The 19,957-nt window shown below is 54.1% G+C and overlaps 1 protein-coding gene across 4 annotated transcripts in view; it reads right to left on the reverse strand.

The window, feature by feature from the left end:
- SH3PXD2A (SH3 and PX domains 2A) overlaps positions 1-19,957 on the reverse strand; it is a 236,149-nt gene that overhangs the window by 46,251 nt on the left and 169,941 nt on the right. For 3 of the 4 annotated variants that reach the window (XM_055345889.1, XM_055345890.1, XM_055345891.1), the window contains one exon: positions 10,164-10,295. In XM_055345889.1, coding sequence (XP_055201864.1) covers positions 10,164-10,295 — 132 coding nt within the window. Of the gene's footprint in view, positions 1-10,163; positions 10,296-16,534; positions 16,580-19,957 lie in introns of all 4 variants that reach the window. The other variant, XM_055345892.1, reaches the window with a different exon arrangement.

Below are 19,957 nucleotides of genomic sequence, written 5' to 3' on the forward strand. Positions count from 1 at the left end.
CTGGATGAACATCTTCTCGTTGACCGCCACAGACACCATGGCCCAGTAATGCTTTTCCAGGCCTGCCCTCTGCACCCTGGCAGGTGTCACTCTGGGCCACTCTGCCTGGAGCCCCTTCCTCCTTTGGCAACTTCCTCAAGGCTCATCTTCTCCAGAAGACGTTCCTGATCATGGAACCCAGGCACTGTCTCATCGCTGAACCCGATTATATTCATGAAAACCCACAGCCTTCTCGTCTGGCCGTCCTGTCCCCTCTGTAACACTGTATAACCGCAGCAGTGCTGTGCTGTCTGCCTTGCACGTGGCAGGCACGCTATGAAAATGATTGATGTGCTGCATCTGGGCCTTTATCCTATAGGTAAGAGGGAGCCCTAGAATACCATCACCCCAGTGATAGGAAGATTAGGGATGGCTGCTTCTTGTCCACTGCTGCACCCCAGTGCTGGGCACACCAGAGGGCACGCACTAGGTGCTCCATGTTTGTCAACTGAATGAGCAAATCACATCATCCGGAAGCATTCTTAAATGTAGGATATCACTCAAACGGGGCTGACACTAAAGATGTTATGGGGGTGGGGGAAGGAGGCAGGATGGCAGCTCTTTCTTGGGTCTGGTGAGGTTAAGGAGAAGGGCCGGGACAAGTCTATTTATTTGGACAAAGTGGAAAGCAGAGCGGGCTAGGGTCCTGCCCAGCACTGGCCAGGATCTGCCCTCATACCCTCAGCCCAGCCACCAGGGCCCTGGCGAGCCAAGTCTCACAAACACCCCCAACCCATCTACCCATCCAGTCCGGCCCTGGCCCATGGTGCTAGCTGAGTTAAACACTGGAGCATGTACACAATTTTTCTGCAGAAAACTTCCCTTTTGACTACTTTTTTCCTATCCCAGCCAGGGCTTTAGCAAGCCTGACCTCTGTTCTGCTCTGTGGCCTGGGGAACTCACACAGCAGAGCACTCTGAGGCTTGGCTCTCTAAAGAAGTGAAATCCACAAGGACGAGAAATGCAAACATCCAGATTTCCAAACAGTGGATAAATAGCATGGCTGGAAGTCCACACCCCACCTCCCAGCTGTGCAACCTCAGGGCAAGTCACTTCACCGCTCTGGGCTTCAATTTCCGCCTCTAGAGACAACGTCAACATTTGCCCTTCATCTTACCAACATGTTTTATAAACTGCATGGTTTTATATCTTATAAAACATAAAATATTCGGATTCAGAAAGAAGCCACATTGAAAAAACTGTCCCAAGTCCCCTACTGGTGGGCGTGAGCAGGCCATCCCCAGGTGGCCCTAACCTTTTCAATGACACCCCCTGCTCACCCTGCCTTGGCAGGGAACGGAGAGAACAGACTTGTAGGCTTTAGGTCACTGTGCTTAGAATATCCCTTAAAACACAGGGTTCTGGTACATGGTGATCCAAGGGCCACTCATGGCAATGCTGATGGGCCAGATGTAACAGAAGAAAGGGATTTTTGCACACCAAGCTCAAAAATCCTACTAGTGGCTTGTTCACTTTATGGCCAGTCCTTGGCAGATGCTTTCTCTTAGTTTGGCTTTCTCTCATCTCCCGTGGAGCCTGGGCCACTTCCCCACAATTTAGTCCAATAAAAGCTTAGGGGAGGCAAATACATTTTAGCATGAGTCTAAAAAGTACCTAAGAAAGGAAATGTGGAGTTGGGGCTGACACAATGAAGTGAAACAAAAAACCCCCAAGCATTCCATATGGCACGTTTTAACTGTAGGTAGAAGTGATGTTGGGGGTTACATGAACCACAAGCCGCTCTCCACATAGTCCCAGTGAGCACTGGCTCCCCCCAAGCTTCACAGAGTGACTGGTTTAACTGGGTCACCCTGGCTTTCTCCCGTGATGAGACCAGGGAGTGCAGGTCAGCACTGGGAGCCCAGGGGATGAGGTTACGGAATCTGAAAAGATGCCGATAGAGAGGAGGGCGGTAAACCCTGCTACCATGAGGGATTACTGGAAACCCAACTGCTGAGAATGTCGTATCACACAGCCGCAGAATAATCCGGGGAAAAAACAAGGGGCGATTTCTCAACCCAAATTCCCTGAGGTCCTGACAAATTATACTCCCCAGAAAGTTCCACAATCGCATGGTGGAAATCTGTTATGTAAGAGTGGAGGGAATGCTGTGTGGGGAGCTCCTTCCCTGCACTTCAGCCATAGGAGGAAACCTGTCACTTCTACTGGTGACAAAGGCCACGTAGTACGTGTGTTTTGGGAACGGGCAGGGTATATCTAGTGGTGCCTATTCCTTAGGCACCAGGGGAGGGGAGTGGGGTCACTTGTCGGCTACACTGCAAGACTCTTATCTGGGAGTCTTATACCTAGAACCACATGTTTTGGCCTGGTACCACCTGGTCTCTCCTACTTCTCTGCCCCCACTTACCACCACACTCCCCAAACTGACTGGGGCCTTTGGTTCTTCCTCTGTTCACTGAGCTCCATGCATTCTCACCAGGGAAGGCCTTCAGAGAGCCCTTCCTTGGCCATGCTCTATCACCTCCTCTCCCAGCTGATTCACTGTCATAGTGTCCTGTCTCCTGCACTGCACCTTTCAAAATCTCACATTTTCCTGGTTTTCTCGTGACTGTCTTACCACTACATGGAAGCCCCATGAGGGTGGGACTTTGTTGGCCTCATCACCACTGACCCTAGGCTGGCATTTAGTCAACTAAGATGGATTTAGTGATGATAGATCACATGAAGATCGGCCTTGCTAAGGTCTGGGCAGTGTGTGGTTTAAGTATTCTCTTTGTGGTCAAACCCAGAAAAGGAGAATTTTGGAGACACCTGTGAAAAGACTCAGTGTAAGCCTATTTGCCCCCCAAAACAGAAGGCAGTCAGGTGTTGCCCTGGGGCTCAGATGAGCAGCTGGCATCACTCTGGCACTTCAGCTGGATTTCCAACATCACCACTAAAAAAATGGTGCTCAGAAATGACTATTTGAGGGGAATGGCCTCAGGACATGCTAGGTCCACGAAGCCAATGTGAGGTGAGGGACCAGCTGCCCCACTTGCCCAACCTGAGCAGGTGGAGGCCAGACAAGGGAGCGCCCTGGCGGCCACTGTTCTACCCGGCCACCTGGCAGCTGGCTGGCTGTGCGCAGTGCTGACAAGCCCTTGGACGCCTCCCTAACAACGGCCCATGCACATCTACCTCAAGGAGAGACCAATTTCCAGTTCTCAGAAACACCTTCCCCTTCTGCCTTCCTCCACACAGCCAGGACTGCTTGCTTCAAGTGCCACTACTCTCATGTCCCTCTCCTGCTCATCTGCTTCCCATGGCCCCATCCTTCCTCCCCCTCCACTGCTGCCCAACTACCACTTTCTTCATCAGAACACATCTGCTAGATGTGGCCACACACTTGCCTTGAGACCCTCCACCTGGTATCCCCTCAGGTAGACCTGGAATGCCTTCACCTTTCTGCCTATCTAACCCCTCTCTCTCCAAGGCCCAGGTCAAGGCCTCCAACTCCTCCAGACAGCCTTCCCTGACTATGCGAGTCTCTCCTCTACCCCTGCCCTGGGCACTTCAGCTCAGTGCCATGCAACAGAGCCACTGAGTCACAGCCAGCATGACAGTATCATGAGTGTGCCGCTCCTCTCCTCTCAGCCTCACTCAAAGCTCCCAACCTTGTGAAGGTATTGCCTCTGGGTTGCCAATGGGACTTGACTTTTGTCTCCAACTCTTCCTGTCACAGGCTGGGGCAAGGCTAGTTACCAAGCAAGGGCTCCAACATAGGTACGGCTCTGGTCTCCAACATAGGTCTGGGGGCGTCATTCCCATGCAGTGAGCTCCCTGTTTGCCCTACCCATCTCACAAACCATCAGGGCTGAGAGAATCCTCAGACACCACTAAGTGCAATCTGTTCTCTGGCCAGTCAGGGAAACTGAGGCTGTAAGAGGAAAACTAGCCTGCCATAGGCCCCAAGATCAATCTACGGCAGATCTACCCTAATCCAGAAGTCTTCCTGGCGACCACCACGTACTGAGCACTTTCTGTGTGCCAGGTCCTGCATCAAGCACTGAATTTTTCTTTTGAATCGGCATATATCAACCTCTAGCTATGGGTACGACTATCCTCGTTTTACAGGTAGGGAAACGGATACTTAGAAGACCCAACTAACTTTCCTGGGTTTGTCACTAGCAAGTACCAAGTTAAGATGAGAACAGGCTTATTTTTCATTGCTAGGCTATCCTGCAATCTCATTCTCAAAACAATCTCTAGCCTGCAGTGAAGAAAGCTGGGCTAAGGGGCCTCAGGTGGAATCACGATGCCAGCTTCTGCTTCTGGATTTATGCTCTGTGGCCCTTTCCCTTCCAGCCAGCTTCGTGATGTGGAGAACAACTGCATGCCAGAGATAGTCTGAGACCAGAATGGACTTTGGAATCGCTGATTAGGCTGACATAGCAGGAACATGCATGTCCTATACTTAAGAAGAAAAGAGAGGTCAGAGACCAAGGCTGTCTGACAGCTGGGACAGGACGTCATGGGGGCCAGTTACCACATGCAGATGGCGGCTGGCTCATTGGAACCAAACTCTTAAAAGCCTGTGGTAGAGGTAAGAGTGCTGATTCACTACCTGTAATGCAGACTACAATAAACGTGCCTTTCTAGAAACAGCCTACCCTGTCTTTATCGGGATAGTTCTTTTTCTAGGATAGTGTAGTAGTCTGAATTAGCGATCAGGTGGTTCCTTAGTAAGCATATAATCTAAGCACATGACACAAAAGCTACATCAGAAAAATCCACTGAAGACATTGTCAAGTCTGCGAAGCTGCCTCAGCCTCACAATACAGTCCACCCCATAAGTACCCAGAATGCTCACACCAATTAGAGCTTAAGTGTCATGAAGGCAGGAACCTTATGGGCATGCATCCAACCAGTATGGGGACTGGGGCAAAGGAGGTATTTAAGAATTGTGAGGTAAATGAATGCATGGATAAATGAATACTATGTAAGTAAATTTCTCCCTTACAAAAAGCCCATGTAGAACCAGTTATAACAATGTTCATCAGGAAATACCAAAGTAACAGAAGAGATACATCCCTCAATGTTAAAAAGATTCCAACTCACAAAATACATGGCTGGAAAATGCATTAACTTTGACAGTACAAAATCATCATCATCATGACCCATAAACCTAAGGGAAAGCTTATTAATTTCTTATCTGTCAAACAATAAATGGTTACATTTGATCCCCCCTCCAGAAAAGCCCATGCAATCTGTATCCCTGCCCTCTTACACTCATGAGGAAACAAAGGGATTCCTACACACATCACAAAGTCAGGGTTGCATTAGATCTTAAGCCTAGTATTCAGATTCTGGATTGTTTCTCCACTACACACACAGCTGCTAAACAGGTAAAATAGTTCACAGCCCAACGTGTTTTTGGGTACCTTACCCCTCTATATATTGCCTTCAAAATCTGCTTTCCCACAGCCACTGCTGAAAAGGTTGGCTAGGTAGCCATGTTTATACCCCATGGGACTTCTCCCAGACATAGCTGAGTGGCCCAGGGCTGGACATGTGATCTAAAGTCTGTAGATTTACTGGCTGGTCAGGAACCAATCAGATTCAGATTCAAACTTCAAATTTTGAACTCAGAGAACCAGAAGCCATAGTCAATTGGTGGCAGTTACCTCAACCTAAAAGTAATGGAGTCTGGTCCTGATGAACCAACAGCAGGTGCACAGGCTGCTGTTATAAGTGGACAGGAGAAGGCAGGCCGCTCTGCAGTGAGAAGAAGGTCACAGGAGGCTTTACATCTATAGGGTACACCCAAGAGTGAGCGAGAGACAGACAAGTGTGGCTGATCTGGCCCAGGTCGGCTTTCTGGTTCCCAGTTCCCATGAGGTTGGGATGTACTTCACATCCTCGGGTTTGGGGAGATTTTCCTATAGAATTTCAGGAGTCTCTCGAGCAAGTCTGAGTAGACTTATGTCCTTTGCTCACTACTCAGCTGGGACTAATGCATTGATTTGAGGGGATTGAGATGTGCAAACTCCCCAAGGCTGAGTTTTCTCACCCATACAACTTCTCAGCTGGATAGACCAGCAGAGCTCAAAATTCCTTGCCAGCACAACACTTTGATCTTAGTCCTATAGTTATGGGCCTCCAAGGAATTGTAAGAACTCCCAGTGTTATCATACTGGTGCCAGGAAAGAAACAAAGACTCAGAGAAGGAAAGCTGAGGCAAGAAAAGAATAAGCACCTATTGATTCATATCCTCAAGTCCACTCCGGGCCCCTAGTCAGAAGAAGAAGGAAGTAATCCTGGAGAGCTGGAGATAAGCTTTGCCCAAAAGAGACCAGAGTAACGGAGATCCTGCCATTACCATGCTGCCAGAAGTCAGACCAGGTTACACCTGCTTGAAGGTGAAGCCAATGTGGTCTTTGAGGCATAAGAATGTCCCACAAGCCAGGCATCTCAGATACTGCTATTTATGTGAAGGGTGGAGGAATTCCCAAGGACAAGACAACAGTGGCTGCTATGTGCCTTGTTGGTTGCCAAAGCAAGCAACTCTGGTGAATCGTTCTGCTAGATTTTCCCTGTTGATAAATGGAGAAAAAGAGTCCTTTCTGGCTTGGCCCCAGGCCCACTGCTTGAAGAAAAAGGCTTTCCCTAAAGCCACTCAGACCCATTTTGGGTGTCCTTGACTCCTGTCCACCTACATTCCTGGGAATAGGCTTGTCCTAGGTGCTGGGTACACATCAGATCCTCTCAACTGTCGCACGCCCCCAAGTTCAAAGGAACAATTAACAACCTGAATTCCCACAACCTACGACCATCATGTTGGAAGGTGGGACACAGAGCCATCCTTATGCAACGATGTTCCAGGGAGACCCGTGTTCATCTCGCCCAGCCTGTGTCTCTTCCCAACCTGTGGCGTCACCAGCTCGGGGCCATCCTACCCAGCATAAGCTCATTCTCACCCTCCCCACATGTCCTCTATAGAGGGCAGAGAGCTCAGCTGTTGGACTCTAAGACAACTTAACCTCTTAGCCTGTTACCTCAGCCACAAAATCTTTCAAGAGCCTTCTACCCATGGGGTCATTTCCTGATTCCAGTAAAATGAGACATATGAAATGGCACCTGGTGTTTACTATTTACTGACTCTGAATTGCCTTCCAGACACATCTGTCTTTAGACCAGCGAGATTACAGAGCCCTGGCACAACCACACCTCCAAATCACTTGGTGGCTATGGTCCCAGCCAGAGGGCTCAGATGGGCAGACAGAGCCAGAGGTTGGTGGACCCCTCTATGGACATTCTTCTCGAAGGACTTCTAGCCAAGAAGGAAGTAGATGCAGGCAGAGTCCCCACTCTCAGTGGGCAAGGCAAGGCCCTGGGGTGTGGGGATGGGACTAACTGGGGTTACTGTCCCAACAATTGGAAGTGGAAGAAATGCCTTAACACACCCACCATGTCCCAAGGTCAGAAGCATAACAATTGGGTCTTTGTTACAGAGTTCAAAAGCCTCACTCACCACTCCTTCCAAAAGCCAGCTTACAGGATGCACAACACACCTCCCCTCCCCCACCGCAGGAGTCCAACTTCCCTGAACTGGGAAACCACTGTCCCAAGGATCTGCAGTTTGGTCCTCCTGCTTTCTCCCCTCCACCCACTTAGTTCTTCTGGTTAAACTGGTACACTCCAGGTCCCCTGGTTTCTGACCACAACAGGTAGTGTGGGTCTGCATGGTGGACACAGCACTCCAAGGTCCCTGTGCAAACATCTGCTGCTGAGCAGCTATCTCCACCAAAAGTAAAGATACAAAAGTCCTAGAAGTAGAAAGGCCATGTTCAGGGAGGCTCTATCTGACACCTAGGGCCCTAAAGAGTCTCCCAGCCATGGAGTTCAGATCTGGGATAGGGCTCAGGGAGATCATTACTCCAGCAACTCCTTCCAAGAAGCCACCAAATTATCTCCATTTTACAGAAAGGTTAACTGAGGTCCAGAGGGATTAAAGGACTTGAAGCCACCCAGCCAATAGGTGGTAGGCCAAATCCAGCTTCCAGGGCCAGTATCTCCCTCAGAGGATCTGTGTGTCAGACTGGGGAGTCAGGCTGCTTGAGCCCCCTCACACAGCCATCAGGGACTCCTCAGGAGAGGAGGTGTCTCTACATTTTTTCCAGGCCCTGATTGTGTCAAGCTCCACCCCACCCCCCAATTCCCTCCCTCCCACCCTCCATGCTAGGCAGGACTTTGAAGTATTCTCAGGAACTGGGTATGGGATAGAAAGATAGAGGGAGGATGTCTCTGGGAATCAGAGTCTCAGAGTATGTTGACTTCCTTTTGCATGGGGTCTTCTCCATCCTGGCCAGTGGCTGATATCCAGAAACAGGGGCTCATCCCTGTGGGGTTATATTGCTGTGCTGGTGATACAAGGCAGGTGAGGTGGCAGGAAGGTCCCTAAGCCAGAACTCTACTTCTGAGGAGCCCTGACCTTATACAGAGAAGTGGGCACATTTCTCCCCTTGGAGCAAGCTCCAAAACATCTCTCTCAGCTGGCGCCTCCAATTCCACCATCAGAGATCCCTTCCTTTGGGTCTGAAGGTGCTCAGGTTTTCCAGAGCCAGGCCCCGGTGACAATGCCAGCTTTCCAGGGGCATGGGTAGAGGGTAGGAGGGATATGAGGCAGGGATGGGTAGGTAGGGCTGATACTATGACAAAGGCTGAAGGCAAAGGTGTGCAGGTAGGAGACCAGTGTGGGTGCCTGGGGTGAAGGGCTCAGGCCTTAGGCTAGGGGTGTGGCTCTGCGGGTAGGGACTGCCTCAGCCAACCACCTTGCCAATGACTCCAGGCACAAGGACAAAGCCTGACTTCTCTGAAAGGTCTGTGAAGATCCCACACCCAGAAGGGCCAGGAGTCATACCAAGGCCGGCATCACTGCTCCGTTCTCAGGGAACACGGTTCCTGAGCCTCCTACAGCAGGAGCCTGAGCTCACCTCCCCCAGGAGGTCTGCTGGCACTTCCTCAGTGTCTCTACAGCTACTTGCTGCATAGGAATAGGGATCAGGGGCCCAGGAATGTCCCTGTTCTGCTTTCATCCTCAGGTGACTCATTTCCCCTCAGTCTGTCTATGCCTCGGTTACTCCATCTATAGAATGGGTACAGTCCTTTGGCCTGCCCTCCTTTCAGGGCTCAAAGTATTGGAAGGGAAGGGAACAGAGTAGGACAGGAAAAGGAAAACAGGCCCCTCCCTTCTGGGAGTGTCCAAACACTGCCCAAAGAGGATCCTGTTCAACGAGGCCTTCCCCTGCCGCTAACTGAAACCAAAACAAAACCCGCCAGGAACAAATTCAAGCCCCAGCAGGACATGGGCAAGCTGCTGGTGGCAGGCCCTGCAGCTCAGACCCACTGACTCATGCCCTCCTCTCTCCACCTGCAGAGATGCCTGCCGCACTGTGTTCCCCTATGAGGACCATGGAACCAGGAGCCCCTCGAGAGGGGTGGGTAGGGCCCCAGACGAGACAAAGCCTCAGCTACTACTGATGACAGGGCAGCTGCTGTAGGGCCCTCCCCAGCCCCCTTTCCCCCTGTCCAGGCCCTCTTCCCAGGTCCTGGCAGCCTTCAGCTCTGCAGGGGGCAGTCAGCTCACCACCCAGACACGAGCCAAACCCCACAGGCCTAGCCTTTCTTTCCTCAGACAACCCGCCAGGGCCCAAGAATCCTGGCCCCCATGGTGACGTCACGGCCAGACTTCCCCACCAGCTCGTGGGCTGCTCTCGCCCCTGCCCGGGCCCTGGCTTGGAAGACGGTGCCAACCTGCGAAGCTGCCCTGCGGTGCCCCGGAGCCGGGAGCTGCCTCCCCTGTGGCCTCCACGGCCCGGGGACCCTGCACAGGGGCGGGGCCGAGGTACCGGCTTCCCACCGCCCTGGCGTCGCACGCACACGAGTGCACACAGCAGGTTCGTTGCCCCGAGCTGGGGAGACATTCTTCCACCACCAGGCAAAGTGCTGGCCTGCAGCCCAAACCAACAGGGGAAACTTCGGCCTCCTCAGCCCTCTCCCCACCAGATGGAAATAACGTACAGCTGCAGAGGTGGGGGAGGAGGTAGGAACAAAACCAGCCAGCCGTCTGTCTGTCCGGCCGCCCGCCCGTCCCGGGAGCCAGGCCGGGCCATCTGGACACTCACCACTCTCGTTCTTCTCGATGACATCCACCACCTCCCCGGCCTGGAGGCTCAGCTCCGAGTTCTCCTGCTTCTTATAGTTGGACACCACCACGTACTGTTCCAGGATCATGGGCTCGGCGTTGGTGTCGGCACCTGGCGAGGGCAGAAAGCACGCGGTGAGCCAGCGGCCGGCCATGGCCCCGCGGCCGGGGCGCCCCCTGTCCATCGGCCTCGGGGGAGGCTGCTCCGTCGCCAGCGCCGCTGCCGCTCCGAGGGGCTGCCCGCAGCCAGGGCTCGCAGCTCGCCGGGCCCCAAGGACAGGCCATATAGCAGGGCCCCACACCGGCCCGCTGCGCCGCGGGGACCGGGGGACATGGGGAGCCGGGCCGGAGGGAGGGGGCCAGCCGGGACGAGCGGAGGCCCGGGAAACAGAGCAAGAGCCGCCGCGGAGGGGAGTCAGTCACAGCCCGGCGCCAGCGAGCGGGAGGAGAGGCCTGGTGCGGACGTGGTCTCCCCAGACCCCTGGGCCGGCAGGGGCGGGACGGGAGGGCCGCCCATGAGAGCTGAGGCCGAGCGGGGGAGAGGGGGGAGAGGGGGGAGAGGGAGAGAGAGGGAGAGCGAGAGGGGGGCGATGCGAGGCCGAGGCTGAGGGCTGCTGCCTCTCCCCCAGCCCCTGTGAACCCGGAGAAAGAGAGGCAGTGGTCCTCCCCTCGGGAGGGAGAGGGAGAAAGCAGGAGAGAAGTCTCCACAGCCCGGGCCCAGGCGAGAAGTCAAGAGGGTTTGAGGCCGCCAATCACTGGGGTTTACTCGCAACCCTTAAATAGAAACACATGAGACCCATCGAATGAGGAGCCAGGGGTGGAGGCAGGGGAGGGGGAGGAGGGCTGAGACTGTTTACTTGAAACCCAAGAAGAAAGTCCCAGCGCCAGCAGCCAGCAGCCAGGCGAGCCCAGCCCGCCCCCCCAGCCCGCCCCCCGCCAACTTTTCCTCAAGTTCAGCTCACCAAGGCGCTGCCACTGAGCCCAACGGCCTGATGCAAACAAACGGGCCTTAGGCCGGCTTTCCTCCGGCCGGGCTGCTGCCCTCTGACCACATGGAGACTGACTCAGTCTCCCTCTCCCTTACAGTGCTGGGCCTTGTGGTCAGGCTCTGAGAAGTCTCCAGCCACCCTCTGGCAGTTGACAGGTCAAAAGCTGGGACTCTGCAGAAGGAGGGCAGATGGGTTGGAGGCTCCCAGAGGTGGGGACAACACACCTAAGACAGGACAGGCCCTGCTAGGAGCTGAAAGGAACCACAAACCAGAGACCTATTAATGGTCACCTCTTACAGGAAGCCTTCCCAGAACACCCGCAGCCCAAAGCACACTTTATGTGTCTATTACCTACACATCTGCCAATGTCCTGGAAGGCTAGGGGATTCACACCACCTGCATGGCTGTAGAAATGGCTGAGGGTCCCTAGGCTCCCTATCCCTTTCCCTTGGTGCTTTAGCATACAGCCACCTTCCTTACACACCCGAGCCCAACTCGGCAAATGTTCTGTGTCAAGCATGTACACTGTACCATTTTATCCTCACCACAACCTTTCTACTTTCCCATTTCACAAAAGACAACTCAGAGGCCCAGAGAGAGCAAGAGGTCTGCCCTAGCTCACACAGCTACTATGGAGAGAACCAAATTCACTCAGTGTTTCAGGTTTCAAGCCCATCTCTTCAGTAAAGAACCAGGTCTCTGATTTTAGTTTCCACCCATTCTTTTAGCACAATGATCTTCAACTTGGCTCCACAGAATTGCCTGGGGGGCTTTTAAGGAATACTGAAGCCTGGGTCCCACCCCCAGAGGTCCAGGTTTAATTGGCCTGGGTATATTTTAGACACTCCCTCCTCCCCCGTGGTTCTCAAGTGCAGCCAGGGGCAGAGAAGCACTGCTTAGACTTTTGGATCTTTCCTTAAGGAAGGGCCCATCCTACCCAGGGCAGGGAGCAACAGAAGGAAAGAAACCCACTGCCCCTGATGGTTTTCTCCCATGGGGCGTGGGCCCTGCAGCCCCAGAACAGTCCTCTGGAAACCCAGAGGGGACCCTGTCCCTGCTGAGCCCTGCCACATGGATATGCACACGCATACCCCCAGGCTGCTCCACCAAAGCCAGGATCGGATTTCAGGCAAAAATGCAACCAACAGCTGGGCAGCAGGGCCAGCCCGCTCTGCACTCCTATGGGGCCAGCTTTTGCGCCTGCCCCTGCTAGCCAGACGGCAGCAGCAGAGGCAGTACAGGGCACAGTGCTGACAGACACTACCTCCCACTGTGCCCTGGGGGAACGGCAGGGCCTCTGTGGCCAAGAGCACCTCTGCAGTGAACCTAGCACAAAAAGGCCCAACCCCTGCCCTGTGAGATGCAGGGGCTCCCTTCCCAGTTTGTGGGAAAGGAAAACTCAGGATACAACCAGAAAAGAGGAGTTTGCAGTGGATTAGAGGGCTTCCAAATCCCAAGAGCCCGGATTATACTGACAATTAACAGCAGACCCTCAGGTGCTCGCTCAGGGTCAGCACTGTGCCAAGCAACTGACCGCATCATTTTGTTGACTCCCTGGATCCTCACAGCAACCCTGTGTGGTAGGTTCTAAACACTTTTCCTAAGATTGATCACACAGCTGAGGCTTGAACCCACACCCACCAGACGGGGTCACTCATATTCTGAACTTCTCTGCCGCCTGCAGAGAGCCACTGATCCCTGGGTACCAGAGGGAGCCTGCCTCACCCTATCTTTACACACTCCGCACACAGTTGGTGTTTAATAAAGACTGGAGTGTTCCAGTTTCTTGTTGACTGCTGCTACATCTGTGGAGCAGACCACAGGGCCCACGAGGGAGCCGGCATTCGCTAAATGTTTGCAAAATGAATGGATGAAATGAACAAATGGGCAGGCAGATGAACAGAGTGCTTGATTTGAGCCACTACACATAAACCAGGCAGGGCCTCACCTCTGACACTCGGGAAAAATAGACCACTATGGAAGGGGAAAGGGGGGATGGGGAAACAGGCACAGAAGGGCAAGAAGCAGTGAGTTAGTGGCCAGAAGTTGCTAGAGGACAAGTAGGGGTGCTGGGGAGTGAAGAGACCTCAGTTTATTTTAATCCAAGGAAATCTGAGGCAAGATTTCAAAGAGGAGAAAAATCCTGCTCCCACCACCTTGTCTCCCCCCCCCCCCCGCCCCCACAGCCTCTTGGAAAACTGGCTTAAGCTTTCTGAAGACTGACATTCTTGGGACACAGGTAGAAAAGTTAAGAGAATGTTCTCCAGGGATTCCAAAGCACAGAAGGCAGCGGTGGCACTGCTTGGAGGAGGCTCCAAAGGCTGTGGGATGGCCAGATGGACAGACACTGTGCCCTCCTGGCTGCTCTCCCCTCCCCCAGCACATGCAGGCTCCCAGCTCCCTCTTCTGGCATCTGCCTCTCAGGATGTTGCCTGCCCAGGGCTGCCCGGGCAGGCGTGCACTGGGAGCAGGTATCCAGATGAGAAACCACATGGCAGGCGGGCCGGTGGGTGATGTCATCCCACAGAGGCAGCCCTGGATCCCCTCCCAGCCAAGGCCTGGAAAATTGGGGGCTGGAGGAGTCAACCCAAAAGAGGAGGAGGGGCAGTGGATGGAGCCTCTAGTCTTTAGATAGGAAGGGCTGGACCCCTTCTAGGGAGGAGAGCCCTTCCCAGGTTGGGAGGGGACCTTGTACCAGTTTCGTCCAGGGATGGGCCCCTTGTTACTCAGAGCCCCTGGCTGGATCTGCTAGGACTCTGGCGACTTCTCGGAGCCCTTCCCCACACCTGCATTCCTCCAGCTACCACCTGGATGGACCCCTGGCTCCTGCCTGACACTGGCTGCCAACTTAAAACTTCTAAACGAGGCTTTTGCCAAGTCAGTCCCCTGCTCCAATACCTTCAATGGGTCCCTGTTGCCTACAGAATAAAGGCCAAATTCTTTCTGACAATCTGAGTCCCCTGACCCATAACTCCCCCATTCCAGACAGCATTTAGGATTCAACATATGTGTTGAACACATAGAGTGAATATGTGCCCACCACGCTGTTCTATGTGGGTTCTTACTTCCAAGCCTTTGCCTTAGCTGCCCCCCCTGCCTGGAATGCCTTCCCTTCTTCCACCAACCCCAACTCTACCATTTCTGACCCTCCAGGAGCTGCCTGATTTTACTCCAGGTATGGTGTTCATTTTGTGGGGGCACTTAGCCCCAATCTACCATGTGCTTTTGACAAGAGTCTTCCTGATGAGAGTACCTGCCCCAGGACTGGTGCCATAGGACATGGCACTGGCCTCAGCTGCCTGAGATTCATGATGCAAAAGAAAAAAATTCAAGTTGGAGGGTCTGTGGTCCTGTCCCGCTTTGCCCTTACTAGCTCTGTGACCCCAGGGCGGACACTTAACCTCTCTGAGCTTTCATTTGTCAACAGGTACAACACCAACCAGTACCTACCCTCAATGGGTTGTTCTGTGCCGGAACTAGGTGACAGGGTTAATGCCCTATCTAAACTGTAGACAGTGTTTATAAAGCAAACAGGAAATGGGAGATTTGGGGAGGAGCAGAAGGGGTTCAGGTTCCCCTGCAGCCTCAGAACCAGCAGGCAGCTCAAGGCAAGGGCCACAGGCACCAGGAAAAGGGTGGCTGCGGCTGTGTCCCTGAAACACGCCTCTCTCAAACCGCACCTCCTGGCAGTCAGTGGATACTTGCCAGCTGGAGAGCCAGATCAGAGCCCCCTGGGCCCACTCTGGGGAGGATGCCAGGCTAAGCAGCCTGAGGACTCTGATCTACAAGGATCCCCCACGTCAGCCCCTTACCTCTGAGTTTCCTGTCTCATGTACTCTCTGACATTCCAGATGGGGAAACCAAGGCCCAGAATACTGGCGGGTTGCCCAAGACTCCAGCCCTGAACTCCTAGTCTGGCTGGTTTTCCCCAGCCCACACTGCTTCCCCTCAGCCTCTCACTCCAAACAGCTGGGCTCATCCTGAGAAGCCAAGCCCTGTGGTGGCCCCTGCCCCAGGCTCCCCATGTTCTCAGTGACCCCCCAAACCCTGGCATCCCACCAAAGGTCCCTCCCGCCCCTCACAACTGGTTCCTCCCAGGCTGGACTTGGCCTGCCGGCTTCTCTATAGGCCCCTGGGCAGCCAGGCTATACGTTTCGTGAATAAAATGTATTGTTGTGGGCCAAGTGGGCTCTGGATCACTGGCTCATGGAGAGGGGAAAAAGGGACAGGAGCCCAGTGATTAGTCAGGCCCAGGCCCTCGTCACAGACACCACCAGAAGGATGACTGCAAGGAGCATGGGACAGGCAAGGGGTCCTCTTGCCTGGTGCTTTTCTCCTCCTGCCCCCTGCCACAACGTCCATCTCCCGTTCCCTGCCCACAGCTGTGGTGGGGAGGGACTGAGCCTTGGGCTGACTGCTGGGGCTGGCCCACCCCCTGACCTCTGACCCTCTACCTCATCCCCCAACTCCCCAGTCTGAATCTCTGCTCTCGGGTTTGGGCAGAATGGGTGGTGGTGGTGGGTGTCTGTGTCAGGTAGCACTCTCAGAAATGGAGGGCTCCTAGAAGACCCTTCTGGAAATCCCACCCCCCTGCATGCCACCATCTGCTGTCTAGGTTTCTCTGCCACTGTCCAGTAAGACCAGAGGCTAAAGGAAAGCCCCTGACCCCTAGCCCAGCTCTGTCTAGACACAAGGCACAGGCCCGAGTCCCCAAGGCCCATCTGGGGCCAGGCAGCCCAAAACCTGGTAAGGCCACTGAGGCAGAGGCAGCTCCACGCTCTGGGGCGTGCTGCAACTGTCAGTCACAGGATTCCCCGTCAGGCTGCAGCTCCCTGGTGAGGACCACTGGAAACCAGGCTGGGGAGGGTCTGAGACTTCAGCTCTCTGCCTCAGGTCAACTGCCTGAAGTGAGGCTGACCGTCCTTGGCCGGCCCACCTCACAGGACGGCCAGCTGAGCTGACGTAAGAGAAGACAGCAGCCTCACCCTCACCTGAATGCCACCTGGGAGGTGGCAGTGCCTCGGCTCAGAGAGGTTAAGGTCACACGGCCAGGACTTGGCAGAGCCGGGGACAAAGCCACACCCCCCGAGTCCAGAGTGTGTTGGTTTACACGCTGGGCTCTGTGGTCATCACCCCCTGAAGGCTCCAAGGTTGGACCTGAGGCCTAAGAGTGGGGTGAAAGGAGGGCAGGGAGGACAGCGAACGGAAGGGCGAGAAGAGGGGGCCCCGGGGACGGCCGGTGTGCCAACCCAGGGTGGCTGTGCGTCGCGGGGAAGCATGCGGACAGCGGCCGGTGGGCACCGGCTCCCCCACGTGCACGCCCGGGACACACATGCTCACACACATGCACGCGGGGCCGTACCTGTCGCGTCCTTCTTGGGAGACTCAGCCCAGCTGGAGAGCCACACTTCCAGGGCCCCCGAGAGCAAGCAGCAGCGGGAGAAAGAGGAGAATCAGAGGAGGAGAGAGAACCGTTAGGCAGGCAGGAGGTCCACCAGGCGAGTGGCTACAGGCGCCGCTCCGGGCCGCGGCGGAAGGCGGGGGAGGGGCGGGGAGTGATTTCCTGGCCCCGGGCTGGCTGCTGGGCGTGGGCCCGAGTGATTACGGAGGCGCTGGGACACAGCCGGCTGGGACAGGGATAATGAGGTGTCTGCCGAAATGCAGGAATCCTCTGGAGCAGAGGATCCTACACAATCCCTGCCTGGAACGGGGCCCACGGGTTATCACTGCCTGGAGAAAGCAGCCTGGACCTTTCCCTCTGGTCATGTGGGTGGGTGGCTGGCCCCACGGGGCCTGGTGGCTCTCAGGATCCTCACCAGGCCAGCAGGCTCAGCAGCGTGGACCTGGAACCTCGAACATCAGGGTTAGAGAGCCGGAGGCCGGTCTCCAGTCTTGGGGCACCACACCACTGGGCTCTGATGTCTTGTCCAGCCCAGGCCCCAGCCCTACCCAATGCGGAAGACAAATCCCGGCAGAATGGCAGGAGGCCTCATAACATCCCAACTGCAACCCAGAAGCATAGGGACCTTTAGTGACCATCAGAGATGAGGGCTCTGTCCCAGGCTCAGACAGACATGTCTGATCTGGGCCTCAGTTTCCTCATGCTTTCTCTGCTGAATTTCTCATCCCTCCAAAGGAGCACAGTGTTGGCTGAAGCGGGGACCGTAAGAAAGAAATGTTGAGATCCAAGTCTGAGAGGCACCCAGTGGTGGCCAGGAAAGCTGCCTGACCCAATAACAGATAGTAAAGGTAACCATAACAGCCGCAAAAGTTTACATAGTATTTACTATATACACCAGGCATCATGCTGAGCACTTACATACAGTAACTCATTTGCTTTTCAGAATAAACCTACAATGATGTGGTACTCCCTCCACTCTGTAGGTGAGGAAAATGAACCAGAGAGGTTAAGTAACTTGCCCAAGGTCACACAGCAAGTTGATGGTACAGTGTCCATCTCATGTGAGACCACAGACTTTAGGTGACCAGTGGATACCACCCATCACTAAAGCACCTAATTCTCCTGTGCTCAGCAAGTCACCTTCCAGTTGTAGCCTGGCTTCCCCATGCAGAACTGGGAAGCCTGGCCCTTCTAGCTCTCACCGTAAACCAGAAGAGATGGGATCGGGCAGACGGGTTTAGCAAGGCCTCTAGAGTCTGTGTGGATTCTCCCCTTTGAGGGACTTAACCTCCCTGAACCCGTTCCCTCACTTGTACAAATCGAGATGAGATGATACACTTACTTTCTAGGTAGCTATGAGGATTAATGAAGTAATATGCAGTAAGTGCCCAGCATAGTGCCTGGTATACGGTCAGTGCTCAATGACTATTAGCCACCATGGGCAACATCTCCTGTGAGCTTGGTTCAAACCAACCCTGGGGAACCAGGAAAATCATACTCCTGGAGCTGCAAGGATGAGAACTAGACACTGTTTGATACTGGATGTGCCAAGAAAACACTGGCACCCGGTCAGGGATGCCTTCTTGTAGACACCCCCAAACACTAGGTCAGTTGGGATCAGGGGTTGAGGGACTCTGGGAGACTGCACCCAGAAACACAAATTCTGTAGCCAGAGCCTCTCACCAGGACTTGCAGCCAGAAGCCTCCTTGGGCAAAAGGAGCTATACTGGCCCACTTTTCATGTCCTGATAGGACTGAGGCAAGGTAGACATAGCAGGCCCTCTGAAGCTTGAAGCTGGGACTATAAATCCCTGCTGCTGTACCCCAAATGTGGCCAGATGGGCTGTCACCTGCAAGGCCATTCTAACCACCTTGGCAGGCCCAGTGCCAGGCCCACCCCCCGCCACCTGGCCCCCCATCAGCCCTGTGCCGACCCAGCTAAGAGGGTCTACATCTCTAACCATCTCTGCTGGCTTTGTTACTTTGTGCACCTTCTACTTTGGTTTCTTTTGGGTTCTTCACAAGGAAAACTTGTGGGAAATGCTAACCTCTTTCAGTGAGCCAAGGAGAAATTATTTGGCTCAGGCCTGGAGAACCCAGGAAGACTTGTTATGCTAGAACAGGGGTTAACAAACTTTTCCTGTAAAGGGCCCGAGTCGATGTTTCATTTCAGGCTTTGGGGGGGCCATGTGGTCTCTGTCAAGACTACTCACCTTTGCTGTTGTGGTACCAAAGCAACCCCTGATAATCTGTAGAATAGTGACTGGGCTGAGTGCCAATAAAACTTTATAAAACTACGTGATGGGCTGGGCTTGGCCCATGAGCAGTGGTTTGCCACACCCATGCTAGAAGATGAGGGCTGTCAGAGAGGGGGAGCTGCCGTCTTCATCATCGGAGGTACCCCCAAATCCTAGGAGAGAGAAGTGAGGGCCCTTGGCCCACCTCGACTAAATGCTCATAAGGTCTATGCTGCCCAGATGATCTTTTCAATAATCATCCTGAAGGGTCTGATGCTCTTCCAGCCCCTGGGGTTTGGGCATTTGGGCAGGCAGTGGGGAGCAGGACAGGAAAAAATCTCTCAGCCTCTGGAAACTGAGCCCCACTGCTAAGTGTGGAACAACCCAAGCTGATGCCCACCCCCGTCACCCCCCAGAAGCAGGCCTTTCCTTCACTATCCAAAGGAAAATGGGAAGTGGACCAGAAACGAGCCTGTCTTTTTAAAAACATGATTTATTTTCCAGTTCCCTGGATCTGCAGAATTAATCCAGTTCCGCTGTTCCCATCCCAAATCTTTCCCGCTTTGCAGTGCCTTGTCTTCAGCCCACCCGAGCAAGCCCTCTTCCAGGGTGGGAAGGACACCCCCCATCCCACCCCCAGCCTCCTTACAATGAACAGAGGAGAGACCCTGGCTCACAAACCCTGGCCCTCCAGCCAGGAGGCAGACAAGGCTGCTGGCTCTGGGCTGGGAAAGCAGAGACAGAGGGATGGGATGAGGGAGCAAGGGGCAGGCGTAGCCAAGTGAGCAGCTGTGACCGACACAAACCAACCGTTTCCTGCCCTCGTGCTGTCTCTTCCCCACCTCCCCTGGTGACAGAACCAAAGGTCTTATGGAGCAAGGTCAGAGGCAGTGGAAACTGAGGGGCTCCAGAATGGGAATCTGCATAACTGGCTTTGCTGAAAGCCAGCTCTGTGACCTTGGGCAAGCGGCTTGACTTCTCTGAGCCTCAATGCTCCCATCCGTAAAAATCAAGCATTTGGACCTAGCAATAGCCAAGGTCCTTGTGTGATGTACTAGATTCTTCCAGCAGAAACCTGCTAGTCTCCATTGTGCAAATGGTCTACAGCTGAAGCGAATCTTTCTAGAGACACTGACCACTTTCCTTT

The sequence above is a fragment of the Nyctereutes procyonoides genome, unplaced genomic scaffold (genome assembly GCF_905146905.1).
Source record: "Nyctereutes procyonoides isolate TBG_1078 unplaced genomic scaffold, NYPRO_anot_genome, whole genome shotgun sequence".
NCBI classification, from domain to species: domain Eukaryota; kingdom Metazoa; phylum Chordata; class Mammalia; order Carnivora; family Canidae; genus Nyctereutes; species Nyctereutes procyonoides.